The sequence below is a fragment of the Taeniopygia guttata genome, chromosome 7 (assembly GCF_048771995.1).
Source record: "Taeniopygia guttata chromosome 7, bTaeGut7.mat, whole genome shotgun sequence".
In the NCBI taxonomy this organism is placed as follows: Eukaryota; Metazoa; Chordata; class Aves; order Passeriformes; family Estrildidae; genus Taeniopygia; species Taeniopygia guttata.
In genome coordinates this window covers 11,647,730-11,665,151 of record NC_133032.1, presented here as the reverse complement: position 1 = coordinate 11,665,151, position 17,422 = coordinate 11,647,730, and the positions used below count along the sequence as shown (strand labels likewise).

Genomic DNA, 17,422 nt, shown 5'->3' with positions numbered 1-17,422 from the left:
GAGTTAGAGGTATTTGCATACTTAATGCTCTGCACTATCAATACCAGCAGAGAGGCTTCCCGCTCTGGCATATGTATGAGCAAATGACTGCTTGTGGCACTCCCAGCACAGTTACTGCTCCCTTTTCAAGGGAGATCGCAGGGTTTGAAGCTGTTTTAGTGTTTGCCAGGCTATTTGCAGCATCAAAACATGATGAAACCCCAAATAAGGATGTACAAAACTTTGGGAAGAGGGTTGCTGAAGTGAGCGCTGTCTGTGCTCACTGGGATGTGGCAGAGACCTGTGACAACAGGGGCATGGACACAGGTGCACTGCCCCTCTCCTGCCCTCACAGGGCTAGCAGGTGCAGGCGGGGCACCAGACCGCAACAGTGACACCTTTGAAAGGGGTGGGAGGAGCAGCCCTGCTGATGTGGGCAGATGAGAAAATAGAGACGTTCTGCGATCCCTCTTCAGGCTTGTCTGGTACTTCCATACAGTGTGTGCGTTTTGCACTTACCCAGTTGCAGAGCAGGGCAGTGAAAGGTCAATTTTACAAACAAGGCAGGAGAAGACTTGTCTCCTGCATTGTAGACTTCTGCTTCCCTTGCGGAAATTTTCTAAATGTTACTGGCTCACCACAGCAATCAAGAAAGACTGAGCAACCTTCTCTTGGGAAGTTTTTCAGAAGAGAGGGTGAAGGGGTGGTTCAGAGCACTCTGAAGCACGAAAGGGAATGTCTGAATACACTGGGCATGGGTGGGCACTTGTCTTCCCTCCTGCCTCCTCTCATTTTTGCACTGTGGCAAGGAAAGAGACTCAAACTGGGGAAAACCCAAGCTACTGCTGTTCTCCCCCATCCTGTGGTTTGTTTTCCCGTGTATGCAAACACAACAATTAGCCTGTGAGCAGGGAAGGCAAAGCCTATTTCCCTAGCCCTGCTTGGGTCACTTCAGGCTGTGCTCAACTCTGTGGCAAAGCTACTTCAGCTCCAGCAATATTAATCAGTTTGATGGCTGACCTTTGGGAAGATAGGGGAATTGCGGCCATGCCATGAAAGAGCTGGAGGGCAATGCAATGCCCTTCCTTCCCTGTGCTTTCTTTGGGAAGGGGCCAGTGGTGCCTGTCCTGGAGAAGCAGCTCTACTGACCACAGGCCAGGACCCAATTCCAGCAAACACTCCTTCCTGTCTCTAAGTGAAGGCAGAAGAAGCTGTTCTGCCTGAAGAGGAGCAGACAGGGAAGCATCAAGCTGTGCTTGCATCCAATGCCTTGCCTGTCCAACGTACTGCTTAGCCCCTCTGGAGGGTGTGAGAGGCTTTGGTTACGTTTTTTTCTGGCCAAGCTCGGGGAAATCAGAGCATTTCAATGAAGAAGGAAAGCTGTAGGTGCAGGCAGAGCTGCTGTCAGTATGTGCCTGCCTGAAGGGGTTTCCTTCTGTGGGATGTCAGCATATCTAGCTATGCCCAGGGATGTTCCCTCTGGGGTCACACCGCCCCAGCATTGGCAGAATGCAAGATCCTGAAGCTCTGGCACTGGGGAAAGAGGCAGGCAGCTTGCTTGGACTTTTATTTTAATTGCCTCCTTGGTTTTTCCAGCCTCCTTGCCCACTGTGAGGGGCTGAGTGCTGGAAAGTGGGTGCAGTGTGTCCCTTGCCTGGCCCAAGTGATTGATACCACCGGTCCATTTTTCCAGCAAGGGGATCATGGGCAAATGATCAAAGTGCAAAGCAGTGAGCTTGGCATTTGCACATCATACAGTCATGCTGAGAGTCACTCCTTTCACTCCTTTCTCCGGGTGTTGCCTGTCACCATCAGCATCTCCAGGCAGGAGATGCTTGGGAGGGGGTGATAGCAGTGAGGTCACATGTCCCCTTGCATTTCACAGCTTACTTCCAAACCCTCTGCTCCCAAGCTGGATGTTTTTTTTTTTTTTTTCTTTGAAATGCAGCTTTTCTATGAAAACAGCTGTAATTACTGTCTGTGGCAGTGGAGGTATGTTGGAAAGTGCCCAGAGGAGATGCCTGCCCTATAGATGGTAAAGATCCTTGCTGCCTGCTCCATCCTGGTGCCTACTCCCTACTGCCACTCCTGCTGTGTCTTCTGGGGTTGTCACCTCTACGGTGACAGAAGCTGTCGCCAGTACAGCCGGTCCTGCTGTGATCAGGTACTTGGCATTTGTCCAGAGCACTGTGCTCATTAAAATTAAGGGCCTGTTTCACTGTAGTGGATCCCCTTCTAATTATGCCCCAGCTATTTCATGTGGTTCATTACAGGTGTTTCAAGCAGTGCTGTGCTGGGTGAGCCCCAGGTGGCAGCATCTCCATCTCTGGGCAGGACTAAGCCTCTGGTGGCCCCTGAACAGGCACAGCATGGGAGGGGGCACCCAGGAGCCACAGCACTGGGGTTTGTGGTTGACCCTGGGGTGCTAAGCCCGGGTTGTCCCACTGGCCCTCCTCAGCCCAGTACCATCTGTGCTGGGACATGAGGCATGTCGCAGTTTGGGGGTGGTGCAGGGTTCATGTCATCTGCCTGTCCTGTTTGGAGAAGTGGAAGTGACAGGAGCTGTCACTCCCAGATAGCACCTGGAAGCTGTCAAATTAAAGAATAGAGGTGCTGAAAGCAACAGAGAAAAGTATATGTCAAATCTTTTTTAGGTCATCACTACAGGGCTCCTGGGAATCCTGAGGCTGCTTTGTTGGCGTAGAAGCTGGGATGGGCCACACATGAAGCCCAACCTTTCCTTCTGCCATGCTTCATTCCTGTGCATGGCGCTGGAGGAGCTGGAGGACACAGTGAGGAAGGACCTCGTGAGCCCACCACACAGTCCTGCTCTCCTTACTCAGCTCCTGTGACACATCTTCACTGTAGAGCAGGAAGCACCATGAGCTCCCAGTTACTGTCTTGGTGCAGGTAAAATGATGGGGCATTGTAGAGGGGCAGATGGGTCAAAATCAGATGGCAGGGACAGTCTCATCCCAAAGGGATCAAATCATATTTGATAATAACTGGATGTGGAGCGTGTAGCTATTTTCCTGCTTTTCCCTTTAGCACCCAAGCTCAATGCTCTTCTCACAGGGCATGAGGGCATGGTGTGAGCTGTGGGATGTGGCCCTGTGCCACAGCTGCACCCAATTTACTCAGGTTTTTTCAGCCGTCACTGCTGTAGAGGGAAACCTGTGCTGTCTGGTGCTGGCAGCCTTCACCAAGAGATCAGCTTCTGTTTCCTGCTGTGTCCCCTTTGTGCTGCAGGGTAACTGGGGCAGATGGAGAAAGTTTTGGAGAAGGCAGGAACTGGAGGAGCACCTCTGCCAGGGAAACCCCCAGCAGGACCCCCCTTCCCCTCCACCCATCCTCTGTCTCCTCTGTTTCACCCTGCACCCCTTGTACATGAGCGCAAGGCTGTAAAGTGTTCCCTGAGTCCCACCACCACCTTTCCTCTAGGGTGGTGTCCCACCCATCTCTCTGCCCCATCAGCCCTCACAGGCATCTCTGGACCTACTTGTGCCTCTTTATTAGGGAGCATTTGTACATTTATAAAACAGTGACGCACATCTCTCACGTTCACCAGCACGAGGGCGGTTTGTGCTGGCCCTCCCACCATGGTGCCCATGCCCACCCCGCTCAGGGCCTGTTGCTCCGACTGGCAAGAAGGGGACACATCCTGCGCCGCCCCCCTTGCTGCAGGAGACCTTGGTGTAAGGCTGGCTGGCATGGCTGTGGCACGTTTCTGGGATAACATGTGGCACCCCTCTGGGAACCCCCCTGCTTGCAGGTTGGTGTATGGGGAGCCGGCACGGGGTGCTCTGCAGGGCTCCCTGGGGAGCACCAGTGTGGCTGGCCTGCTGGGAGGCTCGCTGTGTATCCCCCCACACAGGGGAACACGCAGCTGGGTGCTTGCACCCACGGGGAACATGCTTACACGTGGGTGCATTCTTCGTGGGAGCTGTTGGACCGTGCATACCCAGAGCCAGGGCTGCTGGTGCCCTGCTCCCTGCCCTGCGTCTCCCATCTGTGGGGCCTTGAGGGCTGCAGGGATGATGGCTCCTCCTGCATCTATGGCTTTGGGCATGGCACAACATGGCCACGATCCATCTGTGGGCACCAGGGAGGGGGACCAAACTAGCACGGCCAGCGGCTGCCTGGCTCAGCCCCAGCCTTCCCCAGCGGTCCCAAATTCCTGCCTTGGGGTCCCCCTCTGCCAAGTGTGTGTTGAGGGGGGCTTTGCCAGCTCGCCCCCCCTCCTGAGATATTTTGGGGCAGTTTGCCCTGCGCTGGTGTCTGCTGCTACAGTGGAGGGGGTGGAGGCAATGTACAACAGGACAGGGGAAGTGCTGTGGGTCCTGCCGTGCGTCCTGCCGTGTGTCCCGCCGTCTCAGGGCAGGCAGGAGGACTGTGGGTGGCAGTTTTGGCCAAGACTCCGGCCAGCGGGCTGGACTGTGGCTGTCCAGACAGGGCTGGGCACAGAGCACCCTCCTAACCGTGTACAGTCTGGGGGAGGCACAGCGGGTGCTCAGCACCTGGGGCTGGGAGCATGGCAAGGGGTACGTGCACGGTGCAAAAGAGCAGTGACAGGCAGGGGAGCGAGGGCAGGACCTGCCATGCTGCCTGGGCTGTGCCAGGCAGCTACACCAAGGATGAGCCACTCTGGGCAATAGCTGGGCAAGGAGAGGATGGGTTCACAACAGATTGGGGCAGGAGATGGGCGAGGCAGTAGGTTTGCAGTGCTGAAATGACTGGGGATTATTGGAGGCCAACACTGGAGTGGCAGGGGGAGTCACAGTGCAGGGGTCTGGCTGGGAACACTGATAGAGGGGCTGCAGCCCTGAGAGACTGCATGAGGTTGGGCAAGGGTGGGCATGTGTTTAGGGGTGTGTCACAGTGGTGGTGGTGGTGCCAGGGGTCAGGGTGGTGCCATGCAGGTGTGGCTGCAGTTGGGGTGTCCCTGTGCTGGCCACGGGGGCCATGCTGCTCAGAGGGGTGCCCTGCAATGCTGCCCTGCCCTGCAGCAGGAAGGGGAGGAGGTGGTTCCCGGGCAGAGGGAAGCTCTTCCAGGCATGTCTCTCTCCTAGGGAAAACCATGCAGGGCAGAGACCACCACCCAGGAGGGGTCACCAAGGGAGGGCTTGGAGGGACTCACAGGAACCTCAGCTTATCCCCTTCATGCTCTGCAGCACCAGGGCCTCTCTGGCCCACACCTGCTACTCCCCCAAACCCCCCTGGCTGCCCATCCCCCTCCACGCTGTGTGCTTGAAACCGGGCTGAGCCCACGTGCTAGGGGCAAGCAGAGGGGACAGGCAAAAGGGCCGGGGGCCGCTCCAGTGCCGGTGCTTAGGCAGCTCCAGTGGCATTACTGGGGGCGAACAGTGTGGCTGGTCCTGGCAGTGGGGTGGGGGAGGCAGGGGTCTGTGCCCACCACACCCAGTGCCGCCGTCCCTCTCCATGAGAATGCTGGGGAGGGGGGTGACAGGGGGCTGCCCCCCAGACCCAGTCTTGCCTAGCAGGCGAAGTCCTCGAAGACTCCCTGGTGAGGGTAGTGGTGGCGGTGGTGGTGGTTGGGCAGGATGCCCGCGTTGTAGGCGCCCTCCACGTGCCGACCCAGTGTCTCACAGGGGCTCTGTGGGGATGGCAGTCAATAGGGTGGGCATAGATTCCATGCATCCTGCCACCTCCCTAGTCCTCCCACCCATCACAGCCTGTCCGCAGAGCTCCCCAGGGGACATCCAGCTCCCTGCCTCCCTGGGACTGCCCTGACTCTGCAGCCTGGAGGCACCAAATGCAGAGCCGCACAGACCCTCGATCTTGGGATGATATCCCCTCCCCCTGGAGTGGGGGCAGACACATGGCCAGTCCCTGTCCTCACAGCCTCCAGGCAGCCCAGCCCTGCAGGGGTACCTGGTCCTTCATCTCCTCCAATCCCAGTGTGGCGATGCTGCCCGAGGGCTTCTTCAGAGGTGGCTTGGAGCGGCGCAGGACCCGGCTCACCTTATCTCGGATCACCTGGGTGCAGATGGGGGGTCAGACCTAGACCTGCACACAGGTAACACCCTGTGTGTGGACACCCCAGTCTACAGTGGGTGCTGCCTGCTCCCCTTCTCACTCAGGGACAGTGGGACAGTACCTTGGTCCACCACCCTCCCTGTGCTCAGGTCACTGAGGAATGTTGGGGGACACATTCTCCTCCCACTGCCTTCCTCTGGGTGTTCCCTAATTTGGGGGCTGCTATGGCCCTCTGTGGTGGCCACACATTTTATGCTCTCCCCAAGAAGCCTGTCTCTATACCCACTGTCAAGACACATCCCTGAAGGCTAAACACACCTCATAGATGTAATCCAGGACCTCCAAGATGGTGAGGATGCTGGCACCGATGAACAGGCCCATCTGCCCCCCGATGTCCCCTGGGGAGGAGGAGGGGAAGATGGTCACCAGGAGATGCTGTGCAGCCCACTGGAAGCCTGGGGTGGGCCAGCAGGGCAGTGCCAGAGCTGCCAGATGGCGGTACACAGAGCAGTCATGGGGGCAGGCTCAGCAGGACAGAGGGAGTGGGGAACATGCGGGATAGGGGGCAGTCAGCAGTGTTCCACCCTTCAGCCAGCCTGGGGCTGGCTGCTGCTCTGTGTGATCCCTTCCCCACCAGACCCCCATCTTCTCAGGGCTGGGACCCAGAGCTCCGCGCCTTAGGGCCCACAGGAAGGTGAGGGGAGTCACCGAGAAGCCCAGCAAGGTCATAGGCTTTCTTCTGCTCAATGGCTTCGTAGTTGAGTGCCTCAAAGAAGATATCCAGCACCAGGAAGTTCTCCCTGTGGGGACACCACTGTGCTGAGCAAAAAGGGCTGGTCATCAACCCTCCTGCACCACTTCCCACAAACCTCCCGTATCCCCCAGCCCACCAGCTCTCAGGTGCTCCCACAGCCCTCGTGAATTATTTGGGCTGGTGCAGTGGGGACATGGATGGAGCATGTCCCAGGCCAGGAGAGACAGTGGGTTGGACAGGTGCTGGCAGGAGGGCTGGGAAGATGGAACAAGTTGGGAAGAAGCTCTAGTGAAAACACCCCTGCACAGAGGATGCTGCAGAGACCAAGTATGCCAGGACCCTCTCTCTGCATGTTGCCAGGAGTGGAGTGGAAGTTCCCCAGGTCCCTAAGCCCCCTGCCCACTCCCTGGAATACCCCAATGCTGGCAACTCACCGAATGTAGGTCTCATTCTTGTTGTACTTGCGGGCGAGGTAGCGCGCTGAGCCCTTGTTGGGGATGCGGACCATGGAGATCTCCTTGCCATAGCGTGTCAGGTTGCACGGTGTGGGGCAGCTGCAGCGCTCCTGGCTGTCCTCCACTGCTGCGTCTGGGGGCAGACACCCATTGGCACAGCCACAATCTCCAGCCCTCTCCCTGGGGCACTCGGCTGGCCCCTAGATGCCCACCCACTGCCGCACCTACCCAGCGTGTGGTCAGCACACTCGATGTACACATTAGGGGAGCAGATGGACTCATTGCCTGTGGAGAAGCAGGTGGTTGGGAGGAGGGAAATTTGGCCAGATTCTGCCCCCCACTCTTAACTCACTCCCTTGGAGGTAGTGCAGAGGACAGGGTGCAGAGAGAATGGGGATGAGTGACCCCTGGGTGCAGGTTGGTTGGGGCAGATGTGGCCCAGGTACAAGGCAAACAGGGAAGGTGCTGACCTGTGGTGTAAGAAGGGTAGGACAGGGGCTGACCCAACATGTGGAGAGGGTGGGGTGGTCCCTGGGTGAAGAGAGATGGGGCCAGGGGAATCCTTGAGAACAGAGTGTTGGGGCAGAGGTGATCTTTGGGTGCAGACTGCAGGGCGTTAGAACAAACCCAGCAGGACTGTTGGGGCAGTGGGGCGCCCCTCACACCATCGTGCACACCCCTCACCTGGCATATGGACCATGCGGCAGTGGCAGCTCTGCACCACGGCCTCCTTCTCACACTGGAGGCGGCAGGCAGCGATGCTGTAGGTGTCATAGCCAGGCAGCAGCTGCTCCCCCTGCGTGCTGGCCCGGCAGTTCCCCCACGGCTGTGGCAGGTAGGTGAGCTGTTGGGGTGGGAAGGGCATTGCTACAGGGCTGGGCTGGGCTGAGTGCCCGCAGGCACTTCCCTGGGGCTGTGGGGCATCCTGCCTTACCCGCTGCTCCTGGCAGGACACAAAGGTCTGGAAGCCAGGTGAGACACCAAAGCCCAGTTGATGGATATAGGGTGGCTCGTCCTGGCTGTGGATCTGGACCCGGATGCCAGCTTCAAAAGATGTCTCATCTGTAGGAGTACAGAGGTGCTGCATGCCTGCACTGACCCAGCACCTGCACCCTTCTGATGCCTTGCTTTATCCACCCTCACAGGGTGCTCTGCTCTGCCAGGCAACCCTGCATCCTAGCACCCATCACCTGTGCCCTGCCTCAGCCATAGCCCCACTTACTGGTCTCTCTCCAGATGGGCAGGTACTCTTCCTGCTGGATGTCCAGCATGATCTCCAGCCCGTTGCCCATGCCACCTTGGCGGGTCACACGTGGATTCCTCCGATCCCCATTGAAGGTGTAGCACTTACCATAGCGTGTGTAGACCTGGGGATGGAGAGAGCAGTGGTAAGGGAGCAGGCAGGGATCTGGTCGAGTATTCTGCAAGCAGGATGATATCCAGAAACTCTTTTCCAGTTCCACGGAGGTGATGGAAGGAAGGTACAGTCTTGCATGACCTTTGGAAAGGCTCATCTCAACCTGACTCCCTACTCTGCCACCCCTTCACTCTTGCTGGGGTGGGGGTGAAGCATCATTCCCAGTACCCATGGGGCAGCCCAACTGTCCTGCACCTTCCAGGAGGGAACTCACGGGAGTGAAGTGCTGGGGGCCGCAGCGCTCTCCCTGAAAGCGACACTCCACCAGCATGTCCTCAATCTGGTGGCCCAGGCGGTGAAAGAAGCTGTGCATGGTGCGCTCGGAGAGGCGGGGTGGCAAGAAGCGCGAGTAGTTGGCCAGACGTGTCAGCCAGGCACGCTGGTCCTCCCCCAGCACGGCCAGCATCTCGGGCACCAGCGAGTGGTTCTCCTGGGCCAGCCCCAGCCACTCTCCCACCGAGTAGAGGTCGGGCTTGGTGAGGTGCAGGAAGCGTGCCCGGTTGGGGTTGCAGAGGGTGACAGCCGGGAAGCGGAGCTGCGGTGCCCAGGCGAGGCGTGCGCGGGTGTGCACGGGGTGTGAGAGCAGGTGGCGCAGGCGGTCGGTGGTGCCGGTGGCCAGCAGCCCGGCGGAGGCCAGGAACGCCAGGCTCCAGAGCAGGCGGCGCAGGCGGGACTGTGGCCGGGTACACATGTAGTGCAGCCCGGGGATCCTGGTGGCTCGCAGGATGCCGACAACGAGCTGGGGCGCGCTGCTGTCCTGGGGTCGTGTCAGAACTTCCCCGTCCTGGCAGCAGGCAAGGGGCAGCGGCATGGCTGCATTCAGGGTGGCTCCTCTGGAAAGTGAGCTGCAGGCTGCCCCTGAAGCTGCCCAGGGTCCCTGGTCCCCTCCAGAGATCTCTCCCTCCTGGGAGGCTTTTGCTCTGCACCTTCCTGGAGACAAACAAGGCAGGCGCCTTTCTGAGCTGCTTCGGTGATGGGTGAGGGGAGGGAGAGGAGGGGGTTGCTGCAAACACGCCTTTCCCCAACCTGCTTTCGGGAATGGAAAATTCCTTCTTGAGCTGGGTTGGGACAGGGGTGTGTGTTGTCTTACCCCAGGCAAGCTGAACTGGCAGCCCCCAGTGTCCCGGCATGGTGGGCATCTGTGTCTGGATAGTGATGACCTGTCTCAGGCACACTGTGTGAACCCTGTGCCTAGGAATGTTGCGCCTCAGCTCTTCCTCCTTGTCCCTTGCCATGCATTTCACTGCAGTCACCACAAAACGTTGCCTGGACCTCCAGGGCCCCCAGTTGTGTCTGCTCTGCAGCTGGGGACTCTGCCCCACAGAGGCAGGACAATGACAGCACTGGGAGGCCATCACCTACTGTCAGTGCTGCTTGGGACCTTGTCTACCTTGTACTTTGGTATCCCTGTCCCTGGAGCTGGGGCCCTCAGTGCCTCTGGGCCAAGTAGGGCGGGAGAAGCAAGCCTGTGGGTCAGGAGGGGTGGAACCATGGGGTGGGAGGCTGCATGACAACCCACCTGCGCCGGGCGGGTGCTTTGAAGTGACGGCGAGGCTGTGATCAGAGCGCAGCAGTGGCGGGGCGGGGGGGTGTTCGTACCCGGCTGGCAGCGTGGCTGGCAGCACCCCGACAGCCTGTCAGGTGCCTTCAAAGCTCAGCACTGTACTCTCTTCAGCCTCTCATCTCCTGCTGCTGCTGCTCCCAGGCACACACCTTTGGCACTCACGCAGCGTGGGCTGGCATGGGGAGGGGAGTGTTCCTCATCCTCCACAGCTCCAGGACAAGTCAGGGTTACTGGGCCCAGTGAAGAGCAGCATCCTTGAGCTCCATCGCATCAGGGCAGGAAAAGGCCAGTGGTGGCAGGAGGGATTGGAACAAAGGGAACTCCTGATGTCCTCAGCAGTGACTCTCAGCACCATCCCTGAGGCAGGCCTTGATGCCTGAGCAACACGTAACTGTAGCCACCACGGGGACACGGCCAGGATCCCATCTGGCAGCGTGGTTCCAGGCGCTGGAGGAAGCAGGACAGGCGCGAGGGCAGCGCCCAAGGGCGGCAGGGCCGCGCCTCACGGGCCGTGCTGGGCGGGCGCCGCCCGGCAGGGGGCAGCAGCGCCCCGCGCTCGGCGGCCCCGCGCCCCAGCCCCGGCCCGGCCCCGGCCCAGCCCCGGCCCAGCCCCGGGCCGCCCCCGAGCCGGACCGGGCGCGCCGAGCTCCGGCTCCTGCCGCACGCCCGCCGAGAGTCCAGCGCCGGCGCCATCCCCCTCCGCTCCCTGCATCCTCGGGACCCCGTGGGTCACCCCACGGTACCGCCCTGAGCTGTCCCCTCAGGCCGCCCGCTGTGTGCCCGCAGCCCCGCCAGGACACGGCTCAGCCCCTCTCCGTGCGGCGGCTCGGCTCTTCTCTGAGATTTATCGCGGCTGTGAGCGCCGCCGGCTGCCTGCCTGATACCATCGGCCCCGGCACACCAGGGCAGCTTCTATATTAGTTTTCTTTAAACGGAGGATAAGCTCCCCAGGCTGGAGAAAATGTCATTTCTGTGAACGCTTCCATCTCGTGTCAGCTCAGACATCTCCGGGCGGCATGGCAATCACCCTGGAGGGGGGTGAGGGATGGGGATGGGATGCAGAGGCTGGGGCACGTGGGGACAGAGCTTAGGGACAGGGACCAGTGTTGGGCAGGACTGGAGGAGAAGGTCCAGCTGTGGTGGTGGCTGTGTTCTAGGCAGGTGGGCACGGCTGTGGGGGAGCGTGGGGAGCAGGGGTGCCCATGGCACCCAGCTGAATTACTCACTTGTCGGCTACAGGGGTGCCGAGGCCAGCTGTGAAATCACACTGGCGAGAGCACAGCACAGTCCTGGAGGGCTTTGCCTTTCCAGCATGACAAATCCAATTAGATAACAGGGAGTGCATGAGGAGGAGGAGGAGGAGGAGGAAGAAGAGCAGAGGAGAGCCTGCCTGCACCAGGAACAGGATTTTCTCCCCCCAGCTGACCCAGAAAAATACCTTATAGAACTGAAGCACACATGTCTAGCCAAGGATAGCAACTGAGATACGGACCCTTGGGCACCCAACTCTGCCTGCTGGGCTCCCACGCATGTTGCAGTCTTAGGGCCAGAGAAGCAGCATTCCCGTGTTATGTGCCAGTCTCCTTGCTCAGCCAGTGCATGCCGGCATCCCCACGCCATGCTCACATGCAGGGGAGACCCCATTACGGAAGTAATTTCTTGACATGATTTCTCATTTTCCTCTCTCTCCCATGGAGACACGCTGACCTTGACAGAAATAGCTGCCTGTGCCTCAGCAGGCAGATCCCAGTCAGATATTGCTGGGGACCCTGACATCTTCTTCCCTATCCCACACAGTTCTGGGGCCCCTCAAGTGCCTTCCATGCTCCCAAGACTTACCTTCCAGCCCCCTTGCTGTGGGGAGCCTTTTGGGAGCAAGACGCTGACCCCCAGCATCCTCATCCTAGCTCACACCAGCCCACCCCTCACTGAGGGCATGAGGACCAACATCAGGCATTCCCAGTCCCCCATCCCCAGTGCTGCCAGCCCATTGTGCCAGCCTCGGGCTGATCCCAGCTCACGCAGGTATTTCCATGGCTTACACGGCTCCCCACAGTATTTAGCCTCTGGAAGACGACATTAAACATTGCAGGCAGTGACAAATCCTGATTGCTCTGAGGAGACAAGAGGCCGCACTAAGCTTCCAGCCAAATGTTTTCATGCAAGGGGAATGAGCTGCAACATGTGTGGTGCCAGTGGGTCACGCTGCTGTGTGCCTGGGCCACCCAGCCCTGCTCCCACATCCCACCGTGACAGCCAGCTCTGTTCCCACATACCTCCTGGGGCACCCAGCCCTGCTCCCACATTCCCACTGGGACATACAGCTGACGGGCAGGCCCTGGGCATGGCCACACAACACAGGAGCGACCACCCCAGCGTAGAAGCACCCCTGAGAACAGTCAGCATTGGGCCATAATGGGGATGGGGACAGGAATGCGAGGACACCGGAGTGCTGCCCACCTGGACTTGGTGGGGATGCCAGCCCAGGGGTAACCTTGTCCAGGTACCTGAGCCCAGAGAGCAAATTGGCATGGACAAGGCTGTTGCATAAAGGAAAGCAAAACTGGAAATGCTGTTTCCTGAGTAAGTGCAGGCAGCTGGAGCACAGGGACGTTCCAGGACAGGAGACATGGCACAGGAGCTAAAGCCAAACTGGGATGACACTGGTAGACTGGAGCAATGGCGCACGCATGCACCCTCCCTCCTGCTCTGCTCCTGCCCCACACTGTGGCCATCCCAGCTCTGCTGGAGCCCCTCACCGTGCCAGAGACCCCTCCCGAGGCAGCCCCCCATCCCCAACAGCCTGATCCCCCCGCACAGCACAGCCAGCCCCGCCTGGGTGCCCCGGGAGGGAAGCCGCAGCGCTGACGCCAGCATTACAACTGCCCGGGATATGAGATCCGCTTGGATTCAGCAATTTCAACTCATTTCAAGCCCGATTCTGCAGCAATTTTCTGAGCCAGTGGGATGTTTTTGCCACTGCAAACGTCCCTTCTCATGCATGGTCGCACCATTTCCTTTCCCCGCTCCCAGGAGGATTTGGGGAACAGTGCCAGTTTGGCTCGACCCCAGCTCTGGCAGTAGCACAACCATCTCCCACACTAGCAGCCCCTCAGTGCAGCCCCCTGCCCCACACGGAGCTGCTGGGATGCCTCCCAGCACAGCCCTGCACAGCCCTGCATATGGGGTCTGGGGCTGCTGCCTCCATGGGGCACCAGAATCTGCATCCTCAGCACAAACAGAGCCGGGCACCTTAGGCACAGCACACACAAGTGATGGTTTAGGCTTTTTGTTTCCCCCATCCTGTGAAGGACTAAGCCCTGGAATATTTCCTGTGGCTCTCTGATCTACCTCCAAAGGGAGAGGGAAAATAGTATGGTACAAGGGGGCCAGAGGCTGCTACAGGCATATCCCAGGAAGGCCAGGACCCCTCCTGCCACTGCAGCTGTGCCTATCTCTGTGCTGCAGGACAGCCCTTGCCAGCTGAGTCCCTTTGGCTAGGCCTGAGCCAGCAGTGGAGATGTGGGCGTGTGGGGCTGGCAGAGCCCCTTTCATGCCAAGCAGGCTCGCTGCTGGAATACCAATTGCTCAGCTGTGCTGCAGGCTGTGCTGCTGGCCAGCCAGAGCAGGGGAGACACCCGAGCCCCCGGCACTGGGCAGGGCAAGCATGTCACAGCCAGGCTGCTGCATCAGGGACAGCGTGTAACCCATGTCCCCAGGAACAGGTAGGATCTAGACCAGGGCTCCCTGCTCCTGGTGGCTCAGGAGCATAGGGATACAATGCAAGGCAGAGGGATGCACCGTGCACATGGGCAAGGACACCCCTCCCCCCGGCATATCTGCCCCGGTACTGCCAGTGGCTGTTAAAGCAGAGGCACATTGGCACCATCCAGCTTTCAGGATCAGCATCTGTGACAGCATGCCCAAACTCAGGTGCCAGAGAAAGACCTTTCCCTGCAAACCCTTGCCCCCGAGTCCTGCCCTGGCCAAGCCAGAAGCTGGAGTGAGCTGTGCTGTTCATGCTACATAGAGCCAGGGTGGCTGTGACACAGAGGGGAGTAGCTGGGGACCCCAACTCTTGACTTCGCTGCACAGGCATGGCAGCACACTACACACACATGACAGCCTGTGGTAGCAGAGAATGTGCCATCACGTAGTTGTGCTTTTTACTCCTGCTGCTCCTGGGGGGAATTTGTCCCAGAATTTCACTCATTTCCAACCTAAATTTATTCACGACCAGTTTTTACCATTTGTTCGCATGCCAGCATTGTCCCTTAGCCTAAATAGCTCTCTTTCCTCCCTTGTGTTTACTCCCTTGATGTATTTATAAACAGCAATCCTATCCCCTCGCAGTCTCCAGCCTGGCAGCCTTCACGTGCCAATCGCTTCTGGATTCCTCTCCCGATTCAGCCTCTGCCTGCCTGCACAGCCCGGCTGCCCGGCACAGCATCAGCTCCAGCTCCTCAGCCCTGGCTGCCAGGGCTTGCACACAGCTCTCCCCCTCATCCCACAGCAGCCATGGGGCCCCATCCCAAGCCGTTCAGGACTGCTGCCCCAGCCGGGGCTAACCTGCTCCCTGCAGATCTCCCAGCACTTTGTGCTTTCATAGAATTTGTTTTTATTTTCAAGAATCCACCAAAAGTGACACCCGGACAGGTGAAGGAGCCAACACCAAGGGAATTGCAGAAGATGAAGTGCCGGTAAAGGCATGCTGCAGTGCAGGGCAGGGATACGAGGGGAGGGCGGGCAGGAGAAGTGAAATGAGGGGGCAGGGACGGGGGAAGTCCACTTCATCCTGTTGGTGGCCGGAAAACCCCCGAGTTGCTGAGCATACTGCTCACCTACCCTGGTCTCTCCCTTAGTACGAGTGGGGTGCTGGAGCTGCAGAAGGTTTCTGCCCCATGTTTCTGCCTCCTGCTTCAGGAGGTGCTCGGGATCCCCACAGGAAAGACTGCACCAAAGCTGTACCCCCAAAAATGCCAGAATGAGTTTGTGGAGCTGTTAACACACTCCCTTGGGTTTGGGCTGTGCTGAGCAGCAATCCTGCCATCACTCTGTGCACCCTCCGGCGCTCTCCAGCCGGCTTCCCACCCTCAGACACCCCCGCGCCAGGCACGCTGCTCCCGGGCACACAGCACAGCACGCTAGGGATAAGCACTGGGATGGGCTGCAGCTCAGCCTCGCTGCTGCAAACCCAACAAAACACTCACATACACGGACAGCAATAATGATGGGTTTGGGTAGCGGGCTCCCCTTGGCAGCTGGAGCAGATCCAGCACCATGCACGCTACTATGCAGACACAGCTGGCCCGTGCCACTTGTCCTCAGCACCAGAGAAGCATCCCCAGCCCTGTGGTTTCCCAGAGGTGCAACACTGAGCCCACACGTCTTGCAGGCTGCTGGAAGCAGGGAACACCAAGGATACCCGAAAGAGGGGTATGCAATGGGGTATGCAATATCCCCGGGCTCCTTTGTGGAGCTTAGGCAGCCTCAGTTCGATTGTTGTCACCTCACAGGAACCCCAGTACATCAGTGCCTCTGCATGGTGCTGGTTTGGGCGCTGTTGGCTTTTTGGGTGCTGGGCGCTGTAGATCCTGGGCACCCTGGTCCTGTCTTGCTCTCCTTCACACTGCGGGGATGTGGGGCCGCAGCCCCCCTTGGCTCCGCGGGCAGCGCATCCCCCCGGGACCGCTTCTCTTTGAAAGCAGCCGTACCGGGAGCTCTGCCGCCCGTCCCCAAAGGGTTAACAAGCAATTTCCTCTGCTGACAGCTCGGAGACCGTTCTCTATCGACTGCGGGAGAATAAGAGGGGAGAAGCAGCGAGATAAAAAGGCAGCAGAGCTGGCACCGCCTGCTTAATCCCAGCGTTTAATCTGCTGGGGCAGCGCAGGCAGCCTTATCTCGCCGTCCTTCTGCTGCTCCATCTCATTACTGCTCCCACGGCTGCCGGGAGATGGGGGAGCTGAGCCGAGGAGCGGGGCCCGGGGCAGGGATGCCGCCTGCCGCCCCGCTCGGCAGCCCCCGCTGCCGGCCGGAGCGGGGGGGGCACACGCGGGGATGGGCACACGAGTGCACCCACGAAGCGTGCTGCTCGCGCCAGGCACTGTCACACGGCCTCGGGACACACTGCCAGTGTCACACACTCAGGCACGCGTTTCCCGATCACCGAGCTCCGGTGGTCCAGCTAGCGCCATGCCCAAGCTCCCACAGGCTTCTGCAGGATGCGGGGCTCCGTGGGACAGTGCGTGTAGAGCACCGTAGGGTCAGGACAGCAGCCAGGGCGATGCCATCTTGTTCTGCATGTGCGCCTTCCTCCATCCTCACCTATCCAGGTATCCCCCTGCCGAGTCCCAGACCAGGCCTGCTCCTCCCACCAGGCACACCATGGCCATTATCCCTGGGACACACTGGCCTGGACTTGGCAGCTCCCACAGCCTCAGGGCAGGGTTAGGAGGGAGGGGAGGGGGTCCCTCCAGCCATGGCATTTATCTGCAAATCCACAGCACTGACACGGTGAAGATGAAGCCTCTGCTCTCGCAGGGTTGTCACGAGGGTTATCCTCCTGCCTACGGATGGGTTTGCACTGATAAGATTTATTGTCACCCTGGCTGGGGTGCCAGCCCCTCACTGCCTGCTGCTCTTGCAGGGCTGTGCTGCCTGCCAGGGGCGTTGTGAGGGGGATGAGCAGCACCTCAACGAGCAGTTGTCAGTAGAGTGGGTCCCCAGACAAAAGGACAGCCAGACATGACCCTCTGACCCCCACTGCCAGGGCTGATGGGTTCCCTGCCCACCTGTTGCAAGGTGCCTCACACACTCTGACCATTTCAGCAGGATGAGGGGGGATACCGGTCCCTGAGCTGGACCGTGCAGAGCAGAGCACACATCTGTGCTGCCACTGATTTGCTGACAGTGCTGGCACTGCAGCTCCTGTCACAGCTCGGCAGCTTCGCGGCGCTCCTGCATAGTGTGGGGTGATCAGGACTCACGGGGCTGCTGGGGCAGCCGTGTGTGGAGTCACCACAGGCAACATGGCCTGGGTGGGGAGCAGGGGACAGACTGCATCCTGCAGCCTGAACTCAGCACCATCCAGGAGCTGGCAGAGTGGCTATGGGAACCAGGGCTTCGTGCACCCTCGTGCTCCAGGGTGACACGGGACAAGCAAGAATACCCTCAAAAGGGGAACTTGGCTCCAAAACACTCTTCCATGCCACGATCCCTCACCCGCTCCCTGCTGCCTGCCCCCAGGCCACGCTCCC

General features: G+C 59.5%; 2 protein-coding genes across 3 annotated transcripts in view; both read right to left on the bottom strand.

Annotated features, from left to right (window-relative positions):
* Window positions 1-17,422, bottom strand: part of ASIC4 (acid sensing ion channel subunit family member 4) — a 32,289-nt gene that overhangs the window by 192 nt on the left and 14,675 nt on the right. Inside the window, exons 2-10 of one of the 2 annotated variants that reach the window (XM_030277366.4) lie at window positions 8,408-8,552; window positions 8,120-8,247; window positions 7,870-8,029; window positions 7,414-7,470; window positions 7,165-7,318; window positions 6,685-6,776; window positions 6,295-6,374; window positions 5,872-5,976; window positions 3,470-5,593 (exon numbers count right to left, since the gene is read on the bottom strand). In XM_030277366.4, the coding sequence (XP_030133226.2) occupies window positions 5,474-5,593; window positions 5,872-5,976; window positions 6,295-6,374; window positions 6,685-6,776; window positions 7,165-7,318; window positions 7,414-7,470; window positions 7,870-8,029; window positions 8,120-8,247; window positions 8,408-8,552 (1,041 nt within the window). In that variant the 3' untranslated portion in view covers window positions 3,470-5,473. Of the gene's footprint in view, window positions 1-3,469; window positions 5,594-5,871; window positions 5,977-6,294; window positions 6,375-6,684; window positions 6,777-7,164; window positions 7,319-7,413; window positions 7,471-7,869; window positions 8,030-8,119; window positions 8,248-8,407; window positions 8,553-17,422 lie in introns of those variants that run through there. The other variant, XM_072932124.1, reaches the window with a different exon arrangement.
* Window positions 8,559-10,662, bottom strand: LOC140684557 (acid-sensing ion channel 1C-like). Its single transcript, XM_072932125.1, has one exon. The coding sequence runs from the start codon at window positions 9,411-9,413 to the stop codon at window positions 8,730-8,732; it is 684 nt and encodes a 227-aa protein (XP_072788226.1). The 5' UTR covers window positions 9,414-10,662; the 3' UTR covers window positions 8,559-8,729.

Bases quoted from the DNA above. Each gene is read 5' to 3' on its own strand.
- LOC140684557 (XM_072932125.1), bottom strand. From the start codon at position 9,413: ATGCCGCTGCCCCTTGCCTGCTGCCAGGACGGGGAAGTTCTGACACGA.